Raw genomic sequence first — 26134 nt, 5'->3', positions numbered from 1 at the left:
AGGGGTGTTGGGGAAGGGAAATGGGGGAATTGATGTTCAATGGGTATAGTTTCAATTTTACAAGATGAAAAGTTCTAGAGATCTGTTGCACAACAGTATGCATATAGTTAATGGTAATGCACCGTACATACAAAAATGGTGGTTAAGATGGTCAGTTATGTTTTTTTTTTTTAAACACAATTCAAAAAAGAAAACTGTGGATTTGAATTACCGTGAATTTAATACAATTAGATTCATTCTCTTTCTCTCCTCCTATCTTGACCCCTCAGGAGTTTTGTCAAGCGCTTCAGCAGCCTGATGCTAAAGTTTTTAAAAATTACTTAAAGGTAGGTATTTGGAAAACTTACATATCTTCGTACAACTAGGTAATACTTTAGAGCAGAGAGAGAATACATATTACAGGATACTATGTCATACTGTAGTCTTACCAATTATTACTTATTTGGGGATATCTTCTAAAACCTGCTTCTAAAAATCTATAGTTTTAGATGTTATACTTCAGAGTTTTTTATAAAGCCCCTTTCAACTGAGTTCTTAGAAAAGATCATAAAAAGTGAGGTAAGCACAGTGTGTACATGCTTGAACATACTGTGAAAATGCCAGTCAGTTTCCTTTTACAGTTTGTGATATAATTAAATAGGAACTACAGGATTGAGACAGGTAATGTTTAAGAACATGTGCCCATATTGAGTTGAAAGAAAGGAGCTAAAAATATGAAAACAGAAGTATGAATTACTTGGTTATATCCTATTTTTGAAACTTCTGAATTGTAAAACGGACAGAAAGAATCCTCAGATTTGGCAGTCAAGGCTCTTTTTACATTCATAAATTGAGTGAATTTTTTCTTTTAAAGATTTTATTTATTTAAGAGAGAGAAAGCACGTGGGGGAGGAGCAGAGGGGGAGGGGAAAGAATCTTCACCAACTCCACATTGAGTGTGGAGCCTGATGCGGGGCTTGATCTCACAACACTGAGACCCTGACCTGAGCCGAAACCAAGACTGAGCCACCCAGGCGCCCCTCAAAGTTGACAGGAAGTACCGAGTGTTTATTTGGTATTCATATTTACAATTTAAATCCGTGAGGCAGAACTGTGTTGCTCTTACCCAGGCAGTTAGTCGTTCATTACTCCATGATGGCTTTTTATGTAACAGGTACTATGCTAACTGCTACAGATAACCATATGAGTTACTTTTCTTGCTTATAAAGAGCTTGTGTTCTGGAAATAAAATTGCAGTGTGACAAGATGAAGAACTGTTCTTTGTTTCTATTACCTTCATTCAACAAATCTGAGGACAAAACACTATGCTAAATATGTTGGTAGCACGTGACTTAATGAATGACTACCTGGTTCTTTTGTCCAAGGCATTCAATAAAATTCATAAGGCAGGGCCTTTGCTGAGGAAATAAGTGTTTTATCCTTTGACTTTGCTTCTATAACAACTTTCCTTGTCAGTTTTTTCCCGAGTACTAGTTTGTCAGCTTAAACTGAACGGGAATTTGTGAGAAGAATATTAGAAGTTACTGTTTATCATTGGGAACCCTCCCCACTCCCATTTTCCTATAAAAGCAAAGTGCCTGTGGAGGTAACAGTCTGTTAAATAACTGATCCAACTGGGTGAAAGGACTCACAAAAATTGTAACTCTCTATTAAAAGGTATCTGTAACAGCAGATCCAGGTACAGTGTAGCAGGCTTGTGCTCCAAACATAGTAATTCATCCAACTGCATTTATAAAAAGTCTTCCTCCAAGCCCAACTTTTTTTCAGTGCGAGCATTATGTCCAGGATAGCACTGTTCTTGTAGGGAAAAGTGAAGTTCCTTCTTTTGTGCCTACTCTTTTTAGATGTGATTGATCCTTAGATCTTGCAGATCCTCTTCTCCTCACTCTCAACTTCCTCTCTGTCTCCACTGCTGCTACTCTAGTGTGGATTTGGGTTCTCTCATGCCGATATCCCTTCTCTTGTAGTCAAGCTGAGCTGTTTGAAAACCCTGAACAGTCCTCTGAAATTCATTCCCCTTATACTTTTCATAAACCTATATTGTTGGCTAAAAATAAGTTCATGTGGGGTGCCTGGGTGGCTCAGTCATTAAGCGACTGCCTTCAGCTCAGGTCATGATCCCAGGGTCCTGGGATCAAGCCCCGCATCGGACTCCCTGCTCCACGGGAAGCCTGCTTCTCCCTCTCCCATCCACTCCCCCCCCGCCCCCGCTTGTGTTCCCTCTCTCGCTGTGTCTCTCTCTGTGAAATAAATAAAATCTTTTAAAAAAATAAAAATAAGTTCATGTTTCTTAGTTTGACATTCAGGGCTTTTTTTTTTTTTTTTCACATTCTGATCTCAGACCGTCTCTGGTTTCTCTTGCTGGAAGTCTTTGCTATTCTTGCTGTTCTTCAAAAATTCTGCTTTATTAGCAACCCTCCTCTTTTATGAATTCTACCCATTCTTTTCGGCTTGCCTCAAGCATGGCCTCTTTTAAGGCTTTGTTTGCTCATATAGTGATCATTCTTCTCTTCACTTAGTCAGTAGTTTATTTGTTAAATGAATGCCTGATCTACTAGGTGCTAGGGATACAGTGATGAATACAGTCCTTCATGAGTTTATGGCCAGTAGACTTTCTAGTGCTCACTTAACATGTACCTAACTATGGGGGCGCCTGGCTGGCTTAATTCGGATTCGTGAGTTCATGCCCCACATTGGGTGCAGAGATTACTTAAAAATAAAATCTTTATTTAAAAAAAAAACAAAAACATTTACCTAACTGTGGAAGGTAGTATGTAATATTGGACCAGTCACTAGCACAACCTCTAGCCTATTCATTCATAGTCTCAAATGTTGAATTGCAAGTATTTTTTTAATAAATAGTAAATTCCTTAAGGGATAACAGCTGCTAGCTTTAGCTTTGATTTGTTTATTTCTTCCTCAAAATTTAATTTCCCAGTATTAGCTATGACAGTGTGCCAATCAGAAAAGGTATAAAGAGCATGTTTTCCTCTGACCACTTGAATTCTCATCACATTAGAGTTAATAACCATATTTTCACTAGTTTCCCAACTAATGTCAACATAAGTTATCTCTAGATTTGATTAAATTGTCCAGAAAAGAAAGTTCTTGTACCATGTATGGATTTATGCAATATGTGAAATGTTCTAAATATTGATTATATTTTACAAAAGAGTGACTAGCACTTACTGACTTGGACCCATTCTTCAGGTAAAAGGTGATATCTTCTGACATCAGTACTAATTGTACTAATATTTTATTTACAGGTATTCTTCCAGAGAGCAAAGCCCTAAGGACTGGATCTCCCTGTGCCTACTTTATGATCAGGAATTCCAGTTAATTTATAAAGAAGCAGTTTTGTGTGCCATTCACACTGGTTTTTTTAACATTGCTTTAAGCTTATTGCAGTATATGTATTGGGATTTTTCTGTAAAATGGGTGTAATTTTCTCTGAATACAGGTATGTAACAACAAGAGAAGTTGCTTGCATGCCAGTTCAAATTGTTCTATATAAAAATGCTGTTAAGAGATACAGCACGGTTATCCTAGTACCTTTTTTTTTTTTTACGTTAAATCCTTGAAACGTTAAATCCTTTATAAAGACCATAGCAGGAAAACAGTGTACTTTTTTTCAATTGCTAAATATAAAATGTTTGAAAATTTTAATTTTCTTTTACGTGTGCCGTCTCAAAATTTGGGGGGGAATATAATAAATCAAAACTAATTTTTTGTAGATAGCCATTACATTTCTTTAAACTGTTTTCGATGCCAATGTGTGTTCTACAAAAGAGAATGGTTTCATAAATTAACTGATTTAAGAGTAGGTACCAGTGTTATACACTTTTTATAAAAAAATAAAAATAAATTTTACGTAGTGAAATCTAAGTCTTTTTTGGCATTATTATTATTATAAATACTTTAGTCTTATTTTCTCATCTTTCCCTGATTTCCCATTTAAAGAATTGCACATATAAGCTTATAGATGATTTATCTATGCTCCCAAAAGTTGACATGCAACTTAGTTCTCTTCAATTCTTTTTAAAATGCTTTAAAAAGCCTATTTCAATCTAGTGATAGAATTTAAAATCCACTTTTTCCCTCTTTTATTGGATTTACTTAGGACACTATACCTATGTGTTAATGATGCTTACAAGTAGCTGCCCATTTAGTTACTAGAAGTACTTTTCCCCATTTTTATTCACAACTCTGCAAGAAAAGCAAGAGGAAAAATAATAGTATCAGTAAGTATATAAGAAATTAAGAGAGGAGGGATAAATTGAACAGCAGAATTAAACTGCTACAGTCATTGGGGAGGGTATGTGTTGTAATGAGCACTGGATACTATATAAGACATGAATCACAGACCTGTGCCCCTGAAGCAATGCATTCTGTGTTAATTGAATTAAGAAAGAAAGAAGAAGGGAAAAAGAAAGAAATTACTACAGTCATTTAAGTTTAAATTCGAAAAGCTCAAGATTTTAGGGGAGGGTTGTTGTTTTTTTAACCTTTGGCCCATGTGGTTCCTCTAAAGGTTTCATGATGGGCTTCAGTGATCTATATAACTCCCTAAAACTATTCTAAATTATATACATAAATCTTTTCTTGTGTTAATTCCAGTAGTGATTTTAAATATTTTCCTTACATCATAGAATAAAAGTACTAAACTAACGGTTAGTTGTTAAAAAAAAAAAAAAGATGGGTGAAATGTATATTATGCTTAAATAAAAATATTAAGAAGAGGTAAGTGAGGGGGACCTAGCTGGCTCAGTTGGGTAGGGCGTAGGACTCTTGATCTCAGGGTCATGAGTTCAAGCCCCACCTTGGGCACAGAGCTTACTTTTTTTTAAGATTTTTATTTGAGAGAGCATGAGCAGGGGGAGGGGCAGCGGGAGAGGGACAAGCAGACCCTGCTGAGCGCAGGGCCCGATGTGGGTCTGGATCCCAGGACGCTGAGATCATGACCTGAGCCACCCAGGCACCCCCATAGAGCTTGCTTTAAAAAAAAAAAACTTTCTCTCTAAAAAAAAAAAAAGGAATACCTGGGTGGTTCAGTCGGTTAAGCATCCTACTCTTGATTTTGGCTCAGGTCATGATCTCGGGGTGGTGGGATCGAGTCCCACGTCAGGCTCTGCGCTAAGTGTAGAGCCTGCTAAGATTCTCCCTCTCCCTCACCCCTCACCCCTGCTCGCTCACAAGTGTTCTCTCTCTCTAAAGAAAAATAAAATGGGTATGTGAAAGCTTGAGTGTTTCATTGATAAGTTTCTCTGTACAGTGGGAAAGATCATTGCATCTAGTGCAATAGCACTATTTTTTCAAAGTATACTAACAAGTCAACATAGTGCCTAAGAGCTAAGACAGGCTGCAGATTTAAGAAGGTTCAGATAACATTTCTGCTAGTCACTGGCTTTAAGAAATTTAAGTAAGTTAAATAACTTCTCCATACCACTTCCACATCTGTAAAATGGGGAAATAATGGTAGCTACCTCACAACCAAGTTTTTAAGCATGAATAGCTTACTATAGTACCGGTGCATGAAGGCTTCTTACTAGCTATGGTCACTGTACTATTAGTTACATATATGTAAAGATGACACCTCCTTTTTCCCTGTTTAAAGCTCTTCAAGAAATTCATGTATGTTCAGAGCCAAGAGAAAACAAGACATGGAAATTAAGAGTCTGCAATAGAAGATAACACTTCATGTTCTATAGTCATGTACAATTCCCATCTTTCCCTGAAGTTACCCAGAGCACTTTAGAGAGTACCACAGCAATTAGGAAACTCTGCTTCATCATGAATTACTTACTTGTATTTAGTTTCCAAAAACAAGCACCCAAATAACTGTCACAAGAGTAACTCTCACCTCTTGACAGGTGAGGTCACTGAGGCAAAAGACAGGGATTTGTGTGACTTGACTATGGAACAACAAGGGTTTTATAATGCCTGGTCTAGTTCTGTGCCAAACAGTTTATTCAGTCTTAAATGTTAATATTAATTGGTTCACAAGCAGCTCTACCTTTAAGAAAATACCTGGTATTTCAGTGGTAAATATGTGAATCAAGTCCTTTGGCTCAGCTAATTACATTTTTTCCCATAACACTTTTGAGCTGTAAGTCTTAACTGTTGTAAGGAACCTGGACAGGTCCCCTTCTTGGCATTAGATACGGGATTGAAATTGGTTGGAATTGTAAGCAGTAAATAGATTTGTTGTTAGAATGGTTCCATCTAACAGTTAATTAAATTGTTCCATTTAAACATTGTTCAAAGTCTAATAAAATAACTTCCTTTGTAACAACGCATTACTGTGGACTTGTTATCTCCATTGTGCATAGGACATAATAGACCTGGGGGGGGGGGGGGAACGTGCTTAGAGTCAGTATTTGGTGGGGACAGTTGGGACTGCAACTCCAGATCTGTTCCATTCAAAAGCCTCTGGTTTCCTATTTCATTCCTGGTTGCTGTAGTTCTCAACTGGGAAGAATTCTTCCTCTTCGTCTCTAAGTTTAGCCCTGAATCAGCCCGAGTCTGTGACCTCTCAGTATGTTGAGAAAGGCTGCAGTGCAGTCCGTGGGCAGAAGGGATCACTCTAGGGAGTAGCTGCTCTTGAGATCTCGGCGGCACGAATATTTCAGGACTTGATCTCAGTCAAGTTCTCCAATATTGCCATTTTCCAAAATACCGTGAAAAGAGGGAATTAAGACAACGTTCACTCCTGACTTCCTCACTCCACAACGCCAAAAAAAAAAAAAAAAAAAGTAAAAAGGAATTAAATGAGCTTATTTACATTAAGAATTTCACGTCTGGATTATTCTGAGGCGATCATGGGACTCCACTGCAGCCAACACAGCCTTTAAAACAGTTACAGATCTATCCCTCCAGACTATGATATTCCCCAGTGACAGCCTCGCACGTGTCCAGCATTCTGCACACCTGTGACTATTAGAATGTTTGCAATCAGGAGTTCAATGTCTGTCTTCCCCACTATCATCGCACGCCGTACCCTGTCGTTGGCTGTCGAGGACGGGGCGGGATTTGCAGTTCTAGGAATCCGAAACTGCTCACTGCGCAGGGCTCCCTAGCTTCACGCTTAGAGTGAGGGAGGGACAGGCAGAGGGTGTGGACCAGGTCGGACTCCAGACAGCCCCCAGTCTCCCCGCCCCCCGCTACAGAGAACTGGAAGCCAGCCGCCGCACCAGCCCGGGCGGCAGGATAGGCGGCGGAGGCCCAGGCTGGTCCGGCGGGCGTGCGCACGCGCACCCGCGCGCGCCGGCCGTCGGTCACGTGGCCCCCGGCCAGGGCTCGCGAAGCCGGAAGTGTCCCGGGGCTCAAGGAGGCCGCGGGAACCCGCTGGAGGTAGTGCGACGGAGACCGGGCGCGGTAAGCGGGGCGGCGCGGGCGGAGGGCCCGAGCTGCGCGGGGCACGGGCGGCGAAGCCGGCATGGGCCGGCGAGGAGCGCTCCCTCCCCCTGTGGGAAATTGGGATGCTGAGTCAGAGCGGGGGCGGGGCGGGCGACCCGAGAAGCCCAGCACTACCCTAGGCCGAGCCCTGCTCGGACCTTGGCTGGGTGGACGCCGCCCCACGGGGGTCTGGGGCTCCCGATACCCGGTGGAATGGTCGCGCGGGCCGGTCCCTTCCATCTCTGCTCCTCGCCCCCTGGGCGGCCCTATGACCGGGGCCCTCCCGGGTCAGCGTATAGCGATGTTAGGCACGAAGAAAGAGGACGTGCCCGTTACCGGGTATGGGCCCTGGCCGCCCCGGAGAGACGGATTCCCCGTTTTTCTTAAGAGTTTGACCGCTTTCTACCCCTCTTTATGAGCGTTGACACTATCGGCAGTGTTTAAATGGTTCGATTTTTCAGATGATTGAAGAGACGTTTCGTTAGGGTTTTAGTGATGACAACGGCGGGGATTGACTAACCGGAAGCTGGAAGCAGAGGACGTCTATTAGTATACACACATATAATGGGAATTCCCCAAACATTTCCTTTGGGAAATGGCTTACGGGTTTATCTTCCAGTCCGTTTCCCAGGTATTTTCAGTAGGTGGCCTCAAAACAAGGTCTACCCGTTAATTGTCCAGTGCAGAACCGAAGACCCACTTTTTTCACTCTAGAACACTGAATTATTAACATAGTGGTGAAGTTTGGAAATCCTTGAACTTTGCCCATATGCCTGTCATCAAACCTGTTTTCATCTGTGGACAAATAGTAACTTTCGTTTTGGACAGTATGAGGAAGTAGGTAGGCTTAAGGCAGTCACTAGTAACATACTTGTTGAGTGCCTGCCTATAGTGTATCAAAATTTGGTGAAGATTTATAAAGCAAACACCTTGTGGATGTGCTGAGTCATGTTTTAGCATGCTGTTATTGTGGGTTTATTGGAAGATAGTTTCAAAAGACGTTTCCCCCTCATCATTGTGAAACTAGGCTTATATCTTCATATAGAAAGCAGATATCTTAGCTGATAAATGTGCTTATATATTATTCACTAGATACGTGTAGGTACCTAATGACACTATTTTACATTTACAGTTATCTCAGCACAGTTACAGTAATTAGGGAAGGTTTTTCATTATTGAAAAATATTTGAAAATACTGAAAAGATAATTGAGAAGTTTATTATTATTAACCTCAGCTGACAGATGTGTATTCCTTACTTGTCAGAAGTGGATCTTATTTTTATTGCTTGTTTCCAATAAATTTCTGTGGATAACATTCCTTATCTAAACTAGATGTGTGGTAAAATTAGATATCTTAGTATGTAAGATTGTTGAAAATTGGCCATTCTTTATGTTCCTAATCCTTCTTGGAATAATGTAGTCATTAATTCATCACTGAATACCTAATCTGTTCTAATAGACTATAAAGGGATATCAGGATCTGTTCTGATCTGATATTACAGCAGGTTTAAGGTGGCATGGTGAGATTTTTATTCCAACATGGAGCTCAAGTATTTTTAACATCCTTATAGTGATACAACTTTTCAGTATTAAAGGAGAAGGCTGGGTAGTGGTTATGCTTTTTTCTTAAATTGACTTTATTTTTTAGAGCAATTTTAGGTTTACAGCAAAATTGAGCAGAAGGTACAATTTTACTTAATACATAATAGCCTCCACTTGCTTGTTTTTTAAGACTTGGTAATATACACTTAATATGCATATATTTATATACTTGGAGATTGGATAATTTATATTTTAGTTTCGGAAGAGTTAGTAACCTTTCAGGAATAAAAAATTTTGCACCTTTCCATTATGATTGTTGGAAACTGTGCAGATAAAATTTTACCTTATGGAAATGTTATGCCATTGTTTTCATTAGTGTATCCCTGCCCTTAAAGAAACAAAGTAATTCTTTTCTATATTTCTGTTATATTTTACATTATTACTTTAAGACACTTTATAATTCATCATTGACTAAGCTTTCAAAACATTTGAAGAAGATAAGTGGCCCATATCACTCTCACTAAGAAAGATAAAATTAGAAAGGAAATAGATATTTCTGCAGCCCTGTGATAAGTGAGTTAAAGTGAATACATGTCATTGGTTAATGTTTTTTCAGAGCCCACATGGCATTTTAGTCTTTAATATTATTGGAAGTAGGGATTTTTACATTAGACTGTACACTTCAATTTAGCAATAACTAAGTGTGATCTTACTGGAGACTAAAAATAGCTAACATTTGTTCCTTAAATGTATTGTTCCCTTAAAACAAACATGCAGATTTTTTCTTCTCTCTTAGTTTAACAAGAAGATCTCCTGACCAAGCCGAGATGCAGAGCACTTCTAATCATCTGTGGCTTTTATCTGATATTTTAGGCCAAGGAGCTACTGCAAATGTCTTTCGTGGAAGGCATAAGGTTGGTTCAGAAGGCTTTTTATCACTTGTGAAGGCTTTTTATCACTGTATATGTTTTCTTTTGAGAAGCACACTTGTACTAAAACGTGAGACTTGATGTTTTTGCTTATACTGTCTAAAGAGAGTTCCTGTTTTTGTGGTTCATGTATAGCTTGTGTTAGAGTTAGTGATATCTACCCAGTGGTGGCAGAGGTTAGGTGTTGGGCGTGGAGAGAAAAAGGAGATTGGTTTAAACAAGGGACTAGGAAGATTAGTGTAGATAAGTGTGCCTTTTGATTCTTTCCCCAACCTATTCCTCCTATGGTAGGGAATGATCTCACTAGCAGAGAAGTTCCGTATGGCAGGGCATTGGGGTGGGCTGCAGATGAGGGAGAAGTATGGGAAGACAGATGTATAGTTCGAGGGGAATCCACAGATGATTCTCATATGCTATACTACAGCTTCATGTCGCAGTAAACAGCATCCTACAAGGTAGAGTGGAATAAAAAAAGATTATCAGCAAGGAGCCCACACTTAAAAGGTATGAGGTAAACAGAACTTGTTAGTGGAAGTGAGAATAGAATAAAAGGGCTAATCTTGGAGGCACTTGAAGAACCAAAAAGACTTTCTGTCAGATTCTATATTGGAGGATGAAATTAAAGATAATTAAAATAATTTAAAATGAAGAAATTTAAGATCATTAAAGTTTCTATTCTGGGAAGGAAGCTGGAAAAATAATACAGAAAAAATTATTCTATAATGCAAACAATCCACTAATTTTTCAGCACTGTGAATTTTTTTTGAGCTAAATGATGTTCAGAGGCCTTTAAATTCTTATTTTCAGAAACAAGAGCTTTAAATATTTTAGTAAGGAGGAGTTTCATGTTTTCCTTCCTGTTTTCCTGTAGCCTGTGATTGCCAATCAGTTCTGTCCGAAACAATAAGATAAGCTTTCGGAAGGGAGGGGCTGTTTGGGCTGTTTCCTCTGGGGAGAGCAGATGACTATAAACAGCCTCTGGTTCCTAGAAAATGAATCAGAAGTGTCATACAGCTTTTAGCCTTTTTCACTCTGATTCTAGGATTGTCCACAGGTTCTGGGTCCTTGATTCAATTTCTTGTGGTCTCTGGATCCTTTATCAAGTCCATTGTGATCAACTTTGGATATTCCTGTCCTAGAGATTGTTTTTGTTTTGTGCCCTGTGCCAAGAAGAAGAGAAATTGGGGGGGGGTGACACAGGATTTAGCGTTGAGACCACATCTGACTGTCTATCTTCCTGTGACCCAAGTTAACTTAACAAACTTTAATAATCACTTGGTATGTGACAGGCACTGTGATGGGTCTGGTGGACATAACTGCAAATAATGTACAGTTCCTTCCCACAAAGTTTTGGGTTTAGTAGCAAGGTTGGCATTGGAAGGGACAGAAATTGGAAACTGATGGAATGATAGTTACTTAGATACTCAAGTGTCCTTCATTTAAGTTCCTACATATAGTAGGCATTCTGCAAATATTTGTGGAATAAATGAATGAATGAATGAGGACAGATTAGACCACCTGAAGATAACCTGAAGTTCTTCTTCAAAGGAAACGAGAATGTATTTTATCCAATATAATCAGAAAGCCTAAAATAAGGATTTGAGAGTCATAGGAATTTACTTAAAAGATTGTGAAGAGTCAGTTTAGTATTCAGTATCTAATATTCTTCCCAGGGATGTATTTTGAGAAATCATGTTTGTTCTCAGTGACATCAGTTCCAAAGGTTTAGGACTATACCCAAAAAATCCTGCTTGCCCTAATAACTATTTAAGGGTTTTTAACCATGATATTAGTAAACCTTTTTATATTACTTTCTTAATCTGTCTCTTTCTCAGTGAGTTTCCCCAGTTGCTCATTTGTTAGGATTCTCCTACTTTTGAATTTAGTTGGAAATAAGTATCCTCAAGAAAAATCTTGGTGGTGTATGTTGGGTGGTATAGATTTAGCAGTGTTCTTACTCTGGTTGAACAAATGGAAAAACAGTATAATTAAACTGTGCTTTGGTTGTTATTCTGTTTTCATATTGTCTGAAAATGAGTAGTAGGCAAGAGTGAGGGAGGTGTGATCACGTCACAGAGATGGTGGTCTCCAGATAGTGATCTTGAAGAGTGGTTGTGAAGCAGTTAAATGGTTTTAAGAAAAAAGATCATGAGATTCTGAAGTGAGAAAAAGAGCATGAGACTCTGAGAAAAAGATTGTGAGCTTCTGAGGTGATCATGGCTATGAGCAGTGAATCTGTATGGAAAGCTGTGGAGAGGGCATCAAAGCAGGCACAGCACGGAGATCCTGACAGACAGGCAGCCATGAAATATGTTAAGGCACGTGGTGCTTGAACCCCAAAGTCAAAGAGGAAATGATCTTTCCACTTGCTCCAGGGAAGTTCAGCCTTGGGTTATGGGGAAAGTAAGATTAAACTCAAAGAATCTGGACTGACCACCAAGGAGAGGCTTGCCAATTAGAATGATTGGAAGGAAGTGGGGGAGTCTGAAAGAGAGCCTTAAAGTAAAGTTAATATGAAAGGGGCGCCTGGGTGGCTCAGTCGGTTAAGCGTTTGCCTTCGGCTCAGGTCATGATCCCAGGCTCCTGGGATCGAGCCCCACGTCGGGCTCCCTGCTCAGTGGAGAGCCTGCTTCTCCCTCTCCCTCTGCCTGCCTCTCTACCTACTTGTGCTCTCTTCTCTCTCTCTGTCAAATAAATAAAATCTTTTTAAAAAAGTAAATGAAGTTAATATGAAGAACATAAGAAGGTAACATTTACCTGAAATTAAGCATATATTTGTACCTCTAAGAGTCCCTCCCAGCTACAGCTGTGCATTGTAATTTTCTGTGCAATCTACTTCAGTATGCCATGAGAGAGTGAGAGTGGGGTGCTGTAGGTATATCCATAGAGAAAAGGAAATGTCTTTGATCCTCAAAGAGAAGGCTCTATAAAGAAACAGTCTGCCCTAGTCATCTAGGTGAAGTCGCAGAAAGATCTCCAAGGCAGCAGTGGTGCAATCCAATGAGGAGAGGCTACTTAAACCCAACTGACTCCAGCTCCTACTTCCATACGCACATCTATACGCACATCTACAGGCACAGTATTGCAGCTAGGGAGTGTTTCTTTTTTTTTAAGATTTTATTTATTTGACAGAGAGAGAGCATGCACAAGCAGGGGGAAGGACCAAGGGAGAGGGAGAAGCAGGCTCCCAACTGAGCACAGAGCCCAGCATGGGTCTCGATCCCAGGACCCTGGGATCATGACCTGAGTTGAAGGCAGACACTTAACCGACTGAACCACCCAGGCATCCCTACTTTGAGCTTCTTAATGAAATTTCATATATGGAGTATAGTTTTCAATCTCTCTTTTCCTGTTTAGTTTTTAAAGTGTTAGACCTGGAGAAACCCTTCTAAATTCCACTTTCTTATCTAAAATATACTTTCACATTTGGTATTATTAGAGCTCTTATATGTAAATGACTGTCTTTGCCTCATGTATCATAATGGAAGCTTTTTTTTTTTTTTAACTTTTATGTATTTATTTATTTTTAAGTAGGCTGTAGGCCCAGTGTGGGGCTTGAACTCACGACCCTGAGATCAAGAGTTGCATGCTCTACTGACTAAGCCAGCCAGGCACCCCGGAACCTTTTTAATATGAAAGAAAATAGCCTTTTCTTCATTCCAAAGCATACAATTTGAGAGAAATTTGGAGCACTGACTGATTTTAGCTTTAAAAAGAAATCAAGAGCTCTAGTATAGTTACCTATGCTTAAAAATATTTGGGTGTTCTAACACCAGTCAGAATGGCCAAAATTAACAAGTCAGGAAACAACAGATGTTGGCAAGGATGTGGAGAAGGGGAAACCCTCCTACACTGTTGGTGGGAATGCAAGCTGGTGCAGCCACTCTGGAAAACAGTATGGAGGTTCCTCAAAAAGTTGAAAATAGAGCTACCGTACGACCCAGCAATTGCACTACTGGGTATTTACCCCAAAGATAACAAATGTAGTGATCCAAAGGGGTATGTGCACCCCAGTGTTTATAGCAGCAATGTCCACAATAGCCAAACTATGGAAAGAGCCAAGATGTCCATCAACAGATGAATGGATAAAGAAGATGTGGTATATATATATACAATGGAATATTATGCAACCATTAAAAAAACCGAAATCTTGCCATTTACAACGACGTGGATGGAACTAGGGGGTATTATGCTAAGTGAAATAAGTTAATCAGAGAAAGACATGTATCGTATGATCTCACTGATAGGAGGAATTCTTAATCTCAGGAAACAAGCTGAGGGTTGCTGGAGTGGTGGGGGGTGGGAGGGATGGGGTGGCTGGGTAATGGACATTGGGGAGGGTATGTGCTATGGTGAGTGCTGTGAATTGTGTAAGACTGATGAATCACAGACCTGTACCTCTGAAACAAATAATACAGTATACGTTAAAAAAAAAAAAAGAAGAGGATAGTAGGAAGGGAAAAATGAAGGTGGGAAATTGAAGGGGGAGACAAACCATGAGAGACTATGGACTCTGAGAAACAAACTGAGGGTTCTAGAGGGGAGGGGGGTGGGGGGATGGGTTAGCCTGGTGATGGGTATTAAAGAGGGCACGTTCTGCATGGAGCACTGGGTGTTATACGCAAACAATGAATCATGGAACACTACATCAAAAACTAATGATACAATGTATGGTAATTAACATAATAAAATTTTAAAAAAATATTTGGGTGTTCTATAAGACAGATAAATTGCTATAGCTAGTTCTAATAGTACCTTTTAATCTGCTTTATAATATCATAAATAAATAAAACCTTTCTCTTTTTTTTAGAAAACTGGTGACTTATTTGCTATCAAAGTATTTAATAATATAAGCTTCCTTCGTCCAGTGGATGTTCAAATGAGAGAATTTGAAGTGTTAAAAAAACTCAATCACAAAAATATTGTCAAATTATTTGCTATTGAAGAGGAGGTAAGTAGTCAAGCTTTAGTTAATCTTGTCATATTTATTGTAAATATTGTAATTCAGGAGAAATGACCTAATATAAAAAATTGTTTTATAAACAGTGAGCTTTTTTAAATGGTGAAAATTAGAGCTCATATAACCAAATATTCTGTCCTCAAAGATTCTTTTTTTTTTTTCCTCAAAGATTCTTGAAGAGATAAAACAATGGAAATAAAGTATCATGGAATCAGAACAAGTAGTGTAAGAAATAAGAGTAAAGAATATGGTTACCAGTATTTTTACTAAAAATAAAAACTAAGTGAAATTAAATTGGCATAATTATACAAGGAGGAAGTCAAGCAATAGAAAGAAGGCTTTGTAAAAGAAAAAAATCCTAGGAATCCAGAAATTAATATAGTATATGAAATATATACTGTATATGTTAATATAGTATGTAAAAGATAAAATTGACTTTAGGGAGAAACTGAAAAGAGAATGTTAATTCAGGGGAAAAAAATGTCATTAGGAAAATTATCTAGAAGTAATGGAAATAGAAATTTAGTTTGATCCCTTTAGACATGAGTAATCAGTCAAATCACACCTTTTGAATAATAATTTGGCAGTTTATATTCCTTATAATAGTGATTTCATTTTTAGTGAGTATTTCTTAGGAGCTAATCAGAAATGTAAATTATAGTTTTATGCACAAAGATATTCATTGCTGCCCTGTTTATGATAAAGAATGGTTAAATAAGTTAGAATATGTGATAGATAGTTACTCAGTTTGTTACGCTCGAGGTTAAGAGTGTAGCCCTCCAGACTGCCAGGTTTGTTGAAGACTTCTGATACCAGCTGCAGAAGAGTTTGGCTTACTGCACAGTCAAAGAGCACAGTCCCCCCAAGACTGTGCTTATTCAGACACTAGCTGCAAGTTCAGAAGTCCCCTAGGGCTACCATCACATCAGACTCGCTGGCTACAAATTTGGGGCTCCCCATGACTGCCCCCAGATTTGATAATTTGCTAAAACGTTGAATGACTCAGGACGCCTGGGTGGCTCAGTCAGTTAAGTGTCCAGCTCTTTATTTCAGCTCATGTCATGATCTCAGGGTCCTGGGATTGAGCCCCATGTTGGCCTTCACACTCTGGTTAGGATTCTCTCCCTTTTCCTCTGCCGGCCCTCCCCCCACCCCCCACTGTGCGCTCTCTCTCTCTAAATAAATAAATAAGTCTTAAAAAAAATAGAATGTTGAATGACTCACAGAACTCAGGAAAGCACTATACTTAACAGTTTTATTAGAGCAAAAGGATACAGATTAGAACTAGTCAAAGGAAGAAATTCATAGGACAGATGTAGGAGGATTCCAAACATGAATCTTCTTGTCCTCATAGATACAGTACCCTCCTGGCATTGATGTATGACAGTATGCACAGAATATTGCCAGCCTCAGAAACTCACCTGAGCCTTTGGTGTCTAGAGTTTGTGTTGGGACTCAATCACATACTGCCTACATGGCCGACCTTTAGTCTTTAGCCCTTTCCAGAGGTTCAGGCTAACACCTTTAGTCTTCATTTCCTTTGGAAATTGAGATGGACGTACACATCCTAAAACCTCCCTCAAAAATCACATCATTAGACTGTTATGTGGCCAAAGCCCCCATTCAAAGATACTTCTAGCAGACAAGATACTCCAGATACCTAGTAATCACCTCTTAGTAGCCAAGGGCAGACAAAAACCTGACCTCTCTTGGGGTAAAATTTATTCTTCACTACACAGTAGTTAAGCAGTAATGAAAAGAGATATTTACCAAAGTTTTAATCACCTGGGAATATGGTTATGTGAGAAAAACAGGATTAAAAATATATATGCACAAACCATGAGAGACGATGGACTCTGAAAAACAAACTGAGGGTTCTAGAGGGGAGGGGGGTGGGAGGTTGGGTTAGCCTGGTGATGGGTATTAAAGAGGGCACGTTCTGCATGGAGCACTGGGTGTTATACGCAAACAATGAGTCATGGAACACTACATCAAAAACTCATGATGTAATGTATGGTGATTAACATAACAATAATAAAAGAAAAAATATATATATGCAGTGTGATCTTGAATATACAGTATCATGTGCAAATAGTGTTGTGTATTTCTTATGTGATTTGATATACAGGAAAAAGACTGAAGGGAAATGCACCAAAATGCTAGCATAATTATCTCTGGGTGATGGAATTATGAGTATTTCCCAAATTTTCAACAGTCAATGTATTATTTCGTTATTTAAAAATAACAGTCTTTGGGGCACCTGGGTGGCTTAGTCGTTAAGCGTCTGCCTTCAGCTCAGGTCATGATCCCAGGGTCCTGGGATTGAGCCCCGCATCGGGCTCCCTGCTCAGCGGGAAGCCTGCTTCTCCCTCTCCCACTCCCCCTGCTTGTGTTCCCTCTCTCGCTGTCTCTCTGTCAGATAAATAAATAAAATCTTTAAAAAAATAAAAAAATAAAAATAAATAAAAATAAGTCTTTTAAAGTTATTTTTCTCTTTTTATAACTACTCAATAGTAGAGAAATTTAAAATAGTTTATAAAAGGGGGCACCTGGGTGACTCAGTTGGTTAAGTGGCTGCCTTCGACTCGGGTCATAATCTCGGGGTCCTGGGATCGAGCCCCGCGTCGGGCTCCCTGCTCAGTGAGGAGTCTGCTTCTCCCTCTGCCCCTCCCCCCAACTTGTGCTCCCTCTCTCCCTCTCGCTCCCTCTGTCAAATAAATAAATAAAATCTTTTTTAAAATAAATAAAATAGTTTATAAAAGTGTTTTGGGGGGAGCCTGGGTGGCTCAGTTGGTTAAGTGACTGCCTTCGGCTCAGGTCATGATCCCGGAGTCCCAGGATGGAGTCCCACATTGGGCTTCCTGCTCAGTAGGAAGTCTGCTTCTCCCTCTGACCCTCCCTCCTCTCGTGCTCTCTCTCTCTGACCCTCCCCCCTCTCGTGCTCTCCCTCTGCTTCTCCCTCTGACCTTTCCCCACTCTCTCTCCCCCTCAAATAAGTAAATAAAATCTTTAAAAAAAAATAAAAGTATTTTGGGGATATGCAGAAAAAATTATAAGAGGAAGGAAGGATAAAAAATTGGAGATGACTACAGAATTTTTTTTGGAAATGAATACTGGATTTTAAGACTCAGAATCACATTTTCAAGTTCCTGAAATGGGCATATATCTTATAATCAGTGTGTATATGTAATTTGATAGTATTTCTTTTTCCCTATAAAGCTGTTACTAAATTGATGGTGTATCTTACAATCAATGGTACATTAAAAGGTTTAAAACAAATAAGCAGCTCAAATGCAAATCTGCAGACTAGCACTTTGCTATGAGAGGGACCACTCAGCTATTCTGCCATTTGTTTTTAAGGCTAGCACTCTATTCCCTGAAGTAAAAGTACTTGTCATGAGAAGAATTTCAAGTGTTTTAAGAGATCTGTTAGAAGATTAATGTCCTAAATGTACTATTATGTATTAGAAATTTTTAAAGAACCATTATAACAGTGTAGCAGTGATTTTCTATTTCAGATTTAGCCAGCCCTCATGGTGGTTTGATCGTCTTCAAAAACAAATCCAATGGGAATTTAGATGTTAATCGTTATATGAGTATAGTCAATACGTATTTAACAAATCCCAGGTAAAGCAATTCACAGTGCCTTTGTTATTGTAGTATATTCTACGTTTAAGTGAAATCAGATAAGTACTAGCATGTAATAAAAACTTACTTTTTATTTTGAGTCCCAATCAGTGATTTTTTTTTTTTTTCCAGACAACAACAAGACATAAAGTACTTATTATGGAATTTTGTCCATGCGGAAGTTTATACACTGTTTTAGAAGAGCCATCTAATGCCTATGGACTACCAGAGTCTGAATTTTTAATTGTTTTGCGAGATGTGGGTACGTTTGTTTATCTGATTTTATAGATAATAGGTGTATATAATTTAATGACAGAATTTTTTTTTAAAGATTTTATTTATTTGAGAGACAGAGTGAGAGAGAGAGAGCATGAGTGGTGGGAGGAACGGGGGAGGGAAGCAGACTCCCCACTGAGTAGGGAGCCTGATGCAGGGCTCGATCCCGGGACCCCGGGATCATGACCTGAGTCAAAGGCAGGTGCTTAATCAACTGAACCATCCAGGTGCCCCAAGAGTTTTTTTTTTTTTTTTTAAGTAGGCTCCACACCCAGCATGGAGCCCAACACAGGGCTCGAACTCATGACCCCAAGATCAAGACCCAAGCCGTAATCAAGAGTCTGACCCTTAACCGACTGAGCCACCCAGGTCCTCCTAATGACATAAGAATTTTAAAAGTAATACATTATTTTTATATTCAAAACCAAAGACCTTTATGCAGTGCTTTCTTAGATATGACACCAAGAGTATACATACAAAAAGAAAAAATAGATAAATTGGACTTCATCAACATTAAAAACCTTTGTTTCAGAGGACAGTATCAAGTAAGTGAAAAGATTGGGGCGCCTGGGTGGCTCAGTCGTTAGGCATCTGCCTTCGGCTCAGGTCATGATCCCAGGGTCCTGGGATCAAGCCCCGCATCAGGCTCCCTGCTCCGCAGGAAGCCTGCTTCTCCCTCTCCCACTCCCCCTGCTTGTGTTCCCTCTCTCGCTGTGTCTCTCTCTGTCAAATAAATAAATAAAATATTTAAAAAAAAAAAAAAAGTAAGTGAAAAGACAACCCATAGAATGAGAGAAGATATTTACAAATTGTATATCTGATAAGGATTTTTTATCCTGACAACTTAATCAAAAGACAAATGACCCAATTTAAAAATGGGCAAAAAGAAAAAATAAATAAAAATAGGTAAATGATTTGATAAACATTTCTCCGAAGAAGATGTACATATACGGCCCACAAGCACACAGAAAGTTACTCAAGATTATTTGTCATTAGGGAAATGCAAATCAAAACCACAGAGTGATAGCACTTCATACCCACTAGCATGGCCAAATCTAAAAGATAAAACAGGGGCGCCTGGGTGGCTCATTTGGTTGAGCATCCACTTCTTGGTTTCAGCTTAGGTCATGATCTCAGGGTCATGAGATCGAGCCCGGCCTTGGGCTCCTTGCTCAGCAGGGAGTCTGCTTGTGATCCTGTCCCTCTGCACCTCCCCCTACTCATGCATGTGCTGTCTCTCTCTCTCTCTTAAATAAATTAATTAATTTAAAAAAAAAGACAAAACAAAAACAGGTGTTGGCAAGGATGTGAAGAAGTTGGACCCTCATATACAGCTGGTGGGATTGTAAAAAGGTACAGCCACTTTGGAAAACAGTCTTAACAGTTCCTCAAAAGATTAAACATAGAATTACCATGTGACTTAGCAATTCCATTGCTAGGTATTTACCTGAAAGAATTAAAAACATACCCACACAAAAACTTGTACACCAGTATTCATAATAGCCAAAAATGGAAGTAGCCCAAGTGTCCATCAACTGATGTATGAACAAAATGTCCATTATCCATGCAATGACATATTACTCCTTCATGAAAAAGAAAATGAGGCACTTGGCTCACTCAACCGGTAGAGCATGTGACTCTTGATCTTGGGGTCACGAGTCGGGCCTAGAGCTTACTTTGAAAAAAAGAGAGAAATAAAGTAGTGATACATGCTGTTACATTGATGCACCTTGAAAAGTTATGCTAAGTGAAGGAAACCAGACACAAAGGTCACAATATTTATGATTTCATTTATATGAATTGTTCAGAATAGGCAAATCCATAGAGACAGAAAGCAGATTAGTCATTGCCAGGGGTTTGAGGGGATGGCAGAGTTGAGTGACTGCTAATGGGTATGGGGTTTCTTTTTGGCGTAATGAAAATGTTCTGAAAATAGTGGTGATGGTTGTACACTTTGACTCTTCTAAGAACTACTCAATTGTATACTTTAAAAGGCTGAATTTTATGATACATGAATTTTATCTCAAAGCTATTTTAAAAAAAAAGAATATGGCAACCAAAGGGAATAATATCTTCTTGACGAGAAATGAATCAGTATTTGAGGAATGGGAAAAGTCCAGTGATAAAGAAGGCATAAGGTTAGTGGGAATTCTTGAACTTGACACTGGAAGCAGTGTGGAGACCCCTTAGGCGAGGATAAGAGGAGAGAGAAATAATATATGCTACAGCCTGTTTAACCAAGTAGAAGTTATAGATAATTGATGACTTCCTAAGTATACCGGTAACCCTGAATTTTCATAATTGAATGTGATACCCCTAAGTTTATTTCCATATGTTATATTTGGACATTCATCTATCAGCTGTCAAATCTTTCATACTGGCGTACAGTGGCACTGCTTGTCAGTTAGCCAGAACAGTTTAATTTCAGCAATATAGCCACCTTTACCCTTAAAAAAAAAAAGGAAAATGACCTTTGAAGAATAGCTTTAAGCATGTAAGAAATATAGGTCTGTGGAAGCCAGTCTGACACTTTGCTTCTATTACTTTTTTACTGTTTTATGTATTGAGTGCAGTTTACTTTTTTATGGAATTTTTTCCCAAGCTAAAGAAATATGAAACTGTGGTGAAAGATTGGTAATTTCTCAGGAATCATTATTCTTAAATTTAGGCAGATTACCCACATGTATATAACTAAAAGTAATTCAGGAAGTCATATGCTTAAGACCATTTTGTTCCATTTCCTAATACTACTTAATTAAGAGAGATTGGACTCTTCCCTAGACCATATTGATCCTTATTCTTAAACTCTGTTACTCAGACATGAGATATAAAATGTAAATACCGTTTATTCCTTCTTTGGTAAAAATGATTTTAGACCAACTTATGGAAAAACATATTGACTGAATATGAATGAATTTGATGTGCATACACATAGATGCCTACATTATGATTTCCTTTGTTTTATTTTAATAAGTCGGTGGAATGAATCATCTCCGAGAGAATGGCATAGTACACCGTGATATCAAGCCAGGAAATATCATGCGTGTTATAGGGGAAGATGGACAGTCTGTGTACAAACTCACAGATTTTGGTGCAGCTAGAGAATTAGAAGATGATGAGCAGTTTGTTTCTCTGTATGGCACAGAAGAATATTTGGTAAGTCATGTATCACTAATTTATTTAAAGCTGAATATGTTGTAAATAATGAGTAACTGGTCAAACTAGTTCACTATAAAATGTCTTAGTAACTTTTATGACAAAAATTAAACTTTATTCTCATGTATATGGTGTGTAATGAGGGAATTAGATATTGGTATCTAAGGATGCTGTTATTTTTCTGTTAGAAATTCTTTTTTTTTTAATAAAGATTTCATTTATTTATTTGACAGAGAGAGAGAGAGACACAGCGAGAGAGGGAACACAAGCAGGAGGGGGTGGGAGAGGGAGAAGCAGGCTTCCCGCTGAGCAGGGAGCCCAATGCGGGGTTCGATCCCGGGACCCTGGGATCATGACCTGAGCCGAAGGCAGACGCTTAATGACTGAGACACCCAGGTGCCCCTCTGTTAAAAATTCTTATAAGTTTTATAAAACTAAAGTTCTTTAATTTTACTAATGCTATGGATCTATATTAAAAGAAAAAGCTATATATACGTTTCAGAAGCATGTAGCTAGTAAATGCTCCCTTTTTTGGATCAGAGCAGTTAACATATTACAAGCTTGTTATAATGATATCCCCTGTAGAGCAAAATTCATTACAATTCTGAAGCAGAAGATTCTATTCAGGGAGGTTGGTTATTGAAATACAGAAAGGAACATTATTAGAAACACAGAAAATGAAATGCTTTTGAAAAGATCTAACTTGAAATGCTAGAAAGCTAGAAAAGCTGTGTTTGAAACTGTGTAGATGTGTTTGTGGAAAGTCAGTAAGCATTTGAAACACTTACGAAAATATACTTAAAAGTAAGTATATTTAATTTTTCAAGGAACCACCATACTGTTTTCCATGTGGCTGCACCAATTTACATTCCCAGCAACAGTGCCTGAAGATTCCCTCCTTTTCTCCACATCCTTGCCAACACTTGTTATTTCTTGTCTTTTTATACTAGCCATTCTGACTGGTGTGAGGTGGTATCTCATGATTTTGATTTGTTTTTCCCTGATGATTAAGTGATGTTGAGCATCTTTCCCTGTGACCATTGGCCATCTGTGTGTCTTCTTCAGAAAAAATGTCTTTTCAGGTCTTCTTCCCATTTGTTAATTGGATTATTTATGGGTTTTTTGGTGTTGTATGAGTTCTTCTTTTTTCTTTTTGAGAAATCTCTACACCCAACACGTGGCTTGAACTAACAACCCCAAGATCAGGAGTCGCATGCTCCACTGATTAAACCAGCCAGGCTCCCCTGTATGAGTTCTTTATGTGTCTTGGATATTAACCCCCTACCGGAAATATCATTTGCGAATATCTTCTCCCATTTAGTAGATTGCCTTTTCATTTCATTGATGGTTTCCTTTGCTGTGCAGAAGCTTTTTATTTTGGTGTAGTCCCAGTACTTTATTTTTCCTTTCATTTCCTTTGCTTGTGGTAACTACATATATAGTGGTGAGCTTTGTGTAATGTGTAGAATTTTTTTTTTTAAGTAGGCTCCCCACCCAATGTGGGGCTCGAACTCACAACCCTGAGATCAAGAGTTGCATGCTCTACTGATTGAGCCAGCCAGGCACCCCTAGAATTATTGAATCATTATGTTGTACACCTGAAACTAAAATAACACTGTATGTCAACTATATTTCATTAATAAAAATTTAAAATAAGTAAGTACATTTAACATGTAATCAGGAAGCTTATAATATAAAGCTATCACTAACTGCTCATGGCTCTGGGCTTTATTTATCTTTAAAGTCTTAGATTCTGGGGCACCTGGGTGGCTCAGTTGTTAAGCGTCTGCCTTTGGATATCGAGCTCCGCGTCGGGTTCGCTGCTCGGCGGGAGGCCTACTTCTCCCTCTCCCACTCCCCCTGCTTGTGTTCCCTCTCTCGCTGTTCTATCTGTCAAATAAATAAATAAATAAAATCTTTAAAAAAAGAGAGAGAGAGAACAGGTAGAGAAAGGCCCAATGTATCTTAAAAAATAGAAATTTGAAAAATAGTTTATGGAGCCATCCCCACCTCCCACCCCTCCTACACACCACACACAAAATCCAGGGATTGTGACCCTTTGGGAGTCAGATTCATAGATTGCATCATTTAGAAACACCCTCCTAGTAGTGTTATCTGCATTGGTTCCTGGGCCCTTGGGCCACAGCCACATACCACAATGTCATAAGGCATTTGTTTTGATTTGGATGATCAAATCTTTGGTCATCTCTACTCTACTTTGGTCCATAGTACACGCTTGTAGCTTTATCTTCCAAGAATCTTAAAGTTCTAATGCATAACTTCTGTAAAGGCAAATGTCAGGAGGCTAAGCATGTATGACTCCTGGTTGTATTCTGCAGAGCTAAATGTCCATCAGAATCTCTGTCTGGACCTGTAAGCTCCTAAGTCATGTCCTGTAAGATTTATCTCTACTCCGGAACTCTAATATAGTGTCTCCTGGGCTTAAAGTCATGTGTTTAACATCAGATCAGCTGCTTGTCTGGGTTGCTACATCCCCAGTCAACCCAGTCAGGCTAGTCCTCTGAAATAATTTTAGAAAATTTGATTTTTATCTCAGAATCCATCTGACTTGCTCTGATGGACTGCGTGTCAGGGATAAGGAAAAGGAATCAAGGCTGCCTGAAAGGTTTGGGGTATAAGCAACTGGATAGGTGGTGGTATTGCTTACTTAGAGGATAAAGATTAGAAGGAAACCAGTTTGAGAGTGAAGACCAAGAGTCTATTTTATATATGTGAAGTTTGAGCTACTTTTTGGATATTAAAGAAAATAGTAGAATATATGAATCTGGAGCTCAGGGCGGGAGATAGTTTTGGGAGTTAAAGTATATAGAGAAGGGGCACCTGGGTGGCTCAGTTGGTTAAGCGTTTGCCTTTGACTCAGATCATGATCCTGGGGTCCGGGTATCAAGCCCCCGTATTGGGCTCCCTGCTCAGCGGGGAGCCTGCTTCTCCCTCTGCCCCTCCTTGTGCCTGCTGCTCTGCCTGCTTGTGCTCTCTCTCTCTCTGTCAAATAAATAAAATCTTAAAAATAAAGTATATAGATAATATTTAATGCCATAGGCCTAAATAGGAGATGAGGAAATAAGGCAGTTATAAGTGTGAACAGCTATTTTGAGAAGTTTTGCTATGGTGGGAAGCAGAGAATTGGGTCATAGGTAGAAAGGGTGGTGAGGTCAATTTAGGGTTTTTAAAAAAAAAAAATGGGAGATCTTAGGGATGCCTGGGTGGCTCAGTCAGATAAGTGACTCTTGATTTCAGCTGAAGTCATGATCGCAGGATCGCGAGATCAAGCCCTGCATTGGGCTCTGTGCTGGGTGTGGAGCCTGCTTAAGATTCTCTCTCTCCCTCTCCCGCGCCCCCCAAAAAGAGAAAGAAAATGGGAGATCTTAAAGTATGTATGTAAGCTGAAAGGAATGATCCAATAGGGGGAAATTGATACATAAAATAAAAGGGGTAATTGCAGGAACGGATTTCTGGAATTGGTGAGACAATAGGGTGGGTTCCACGGCACAGATGAAAAAGTTAGCCCTTGATGGGAGCAGTTCCATCGTAACTGGAAAGTAGGCCTGGAGTCTGGACACAGATTCAGATAGGTTGGTATTTGATAAAAGGCATAGGGAGAATTGATCTCTGATTGATATGATGGAATTTGTAGGTGTTATTGAATACCCATCTGTGTGTAATGTATTACTATAGAACCCAAGTTCGTTTCTTCATCTTTTTTTTTTTTAAGCATCCTGATATGTATGAGAGAGCAGTACTAAGAAAAGATCATCAGAAGAAGTATGGAGCAACAGTTGATCTTTGGAGCATTGGGGTAACATTTTACCATGCAGCTACTGGATCACTGCCATTTCGACCATTTGAAGGGCCACGTAGGAATAAGGAAGTGATGTAAGTGGTTTCTCTATCTAAAATTTGAAATAATTTTAAAAATGTATTTCTGTCTTTGTTTCATCACACACTAGGGGTGTATACTAATGAAAATTAATTTTAGCCATCATTTCTGATATTTTAAGCTATTTTGTTTTGAATAAGAATACAGCTTTATAAAGTATATAGGCATAATTTTTCATATTGTGTTTAAGTATCTTATATACAAAGTGAAAATGGCATCAGTCTTTGGTCCGTTATTAAAAATATCCTGCTCTCGGGGCGCCTGGGTGGCTCAGTTGGTTAAGCGACTGCCTTCGGCTCAGGTCATGATCCTGGAGTCCCGGGATCGAGTCCCACATCGGGCTCCCTGCTC

The 26134-nt window shown here is 39.1% G+C and overlaps 2 protein-coding genes across 2 annotated transcripts in view; both read left to right on the top strand.

Annotated features, from left to right (window-relative positions):
- The window catches only part of XPOT (exportin for tRNA), a 44247-nt gene extending 40362 nt beyond the window's left edge, over positions 1–3885 (top strand). Inside the window, exons 24-25 of the mRNA XM_032420210.1 lie at positions 270–326; positions 3267–3885. Coding sequence (XP_032276101.1) covers positions 270–326; positions 3267–3293 — 84 coding nt within the window. The 3' untranslated portion in view covers positions 3294–3885. The remainder of the gene's footprint in view (positions 1–269; positions 327–3266) is intronic.
- Positions 3886–7218: 3333 nt separating this feature from the next.
- Positions 7219–26134, top strand: part of TBK1 (TANK binding kinase 1) — a 40245-nt gene continuing 21329 nt past the window's right edge. Inside the window, exons 1-6 of the mRNA XM_032420664.1 lie at positions 7219–7374; positions 9734–9851; positions 14677–14817; positions 18586–18715; positions 21704–21885; positions 25619–25779. Coding sequence (XP_032276555.1) covers positions 9765–9851; positions 14677–14817; positions 18586–18715; positions 21704–21885; positions 25619–25779 — 701 coding nt within the window. The 5' untranslated portion in view covers positions 7219–7374; positions 9734–9764. The remainder of the gene's footprint in view (positions 7375–9733; positions 9852–14676; positions 14818–18585; positions 18716–21703; positions 21886–25618; positions 25780–26134) is intronic.

This window comes from Phoca vitulina, unplaced genomic scaffold (genome assembly GCF_004348235.1).
Source record: "Phoca vitulina isolate PV1807 unplaced genomic scaffold, GSC_HSeal_1.0 scaffold23, whole genome shotgun sequence".
In the NCBI taxonomy this organism is placed as follows: Eukaryota; Metazoa; Chordata; class Mammalia; order Carnivora; family Phocidae; genus Phoca; species Phoca vitulina.
This window is presented reverse-complemented; position numbering and strand designations above follow the sequence as displayed.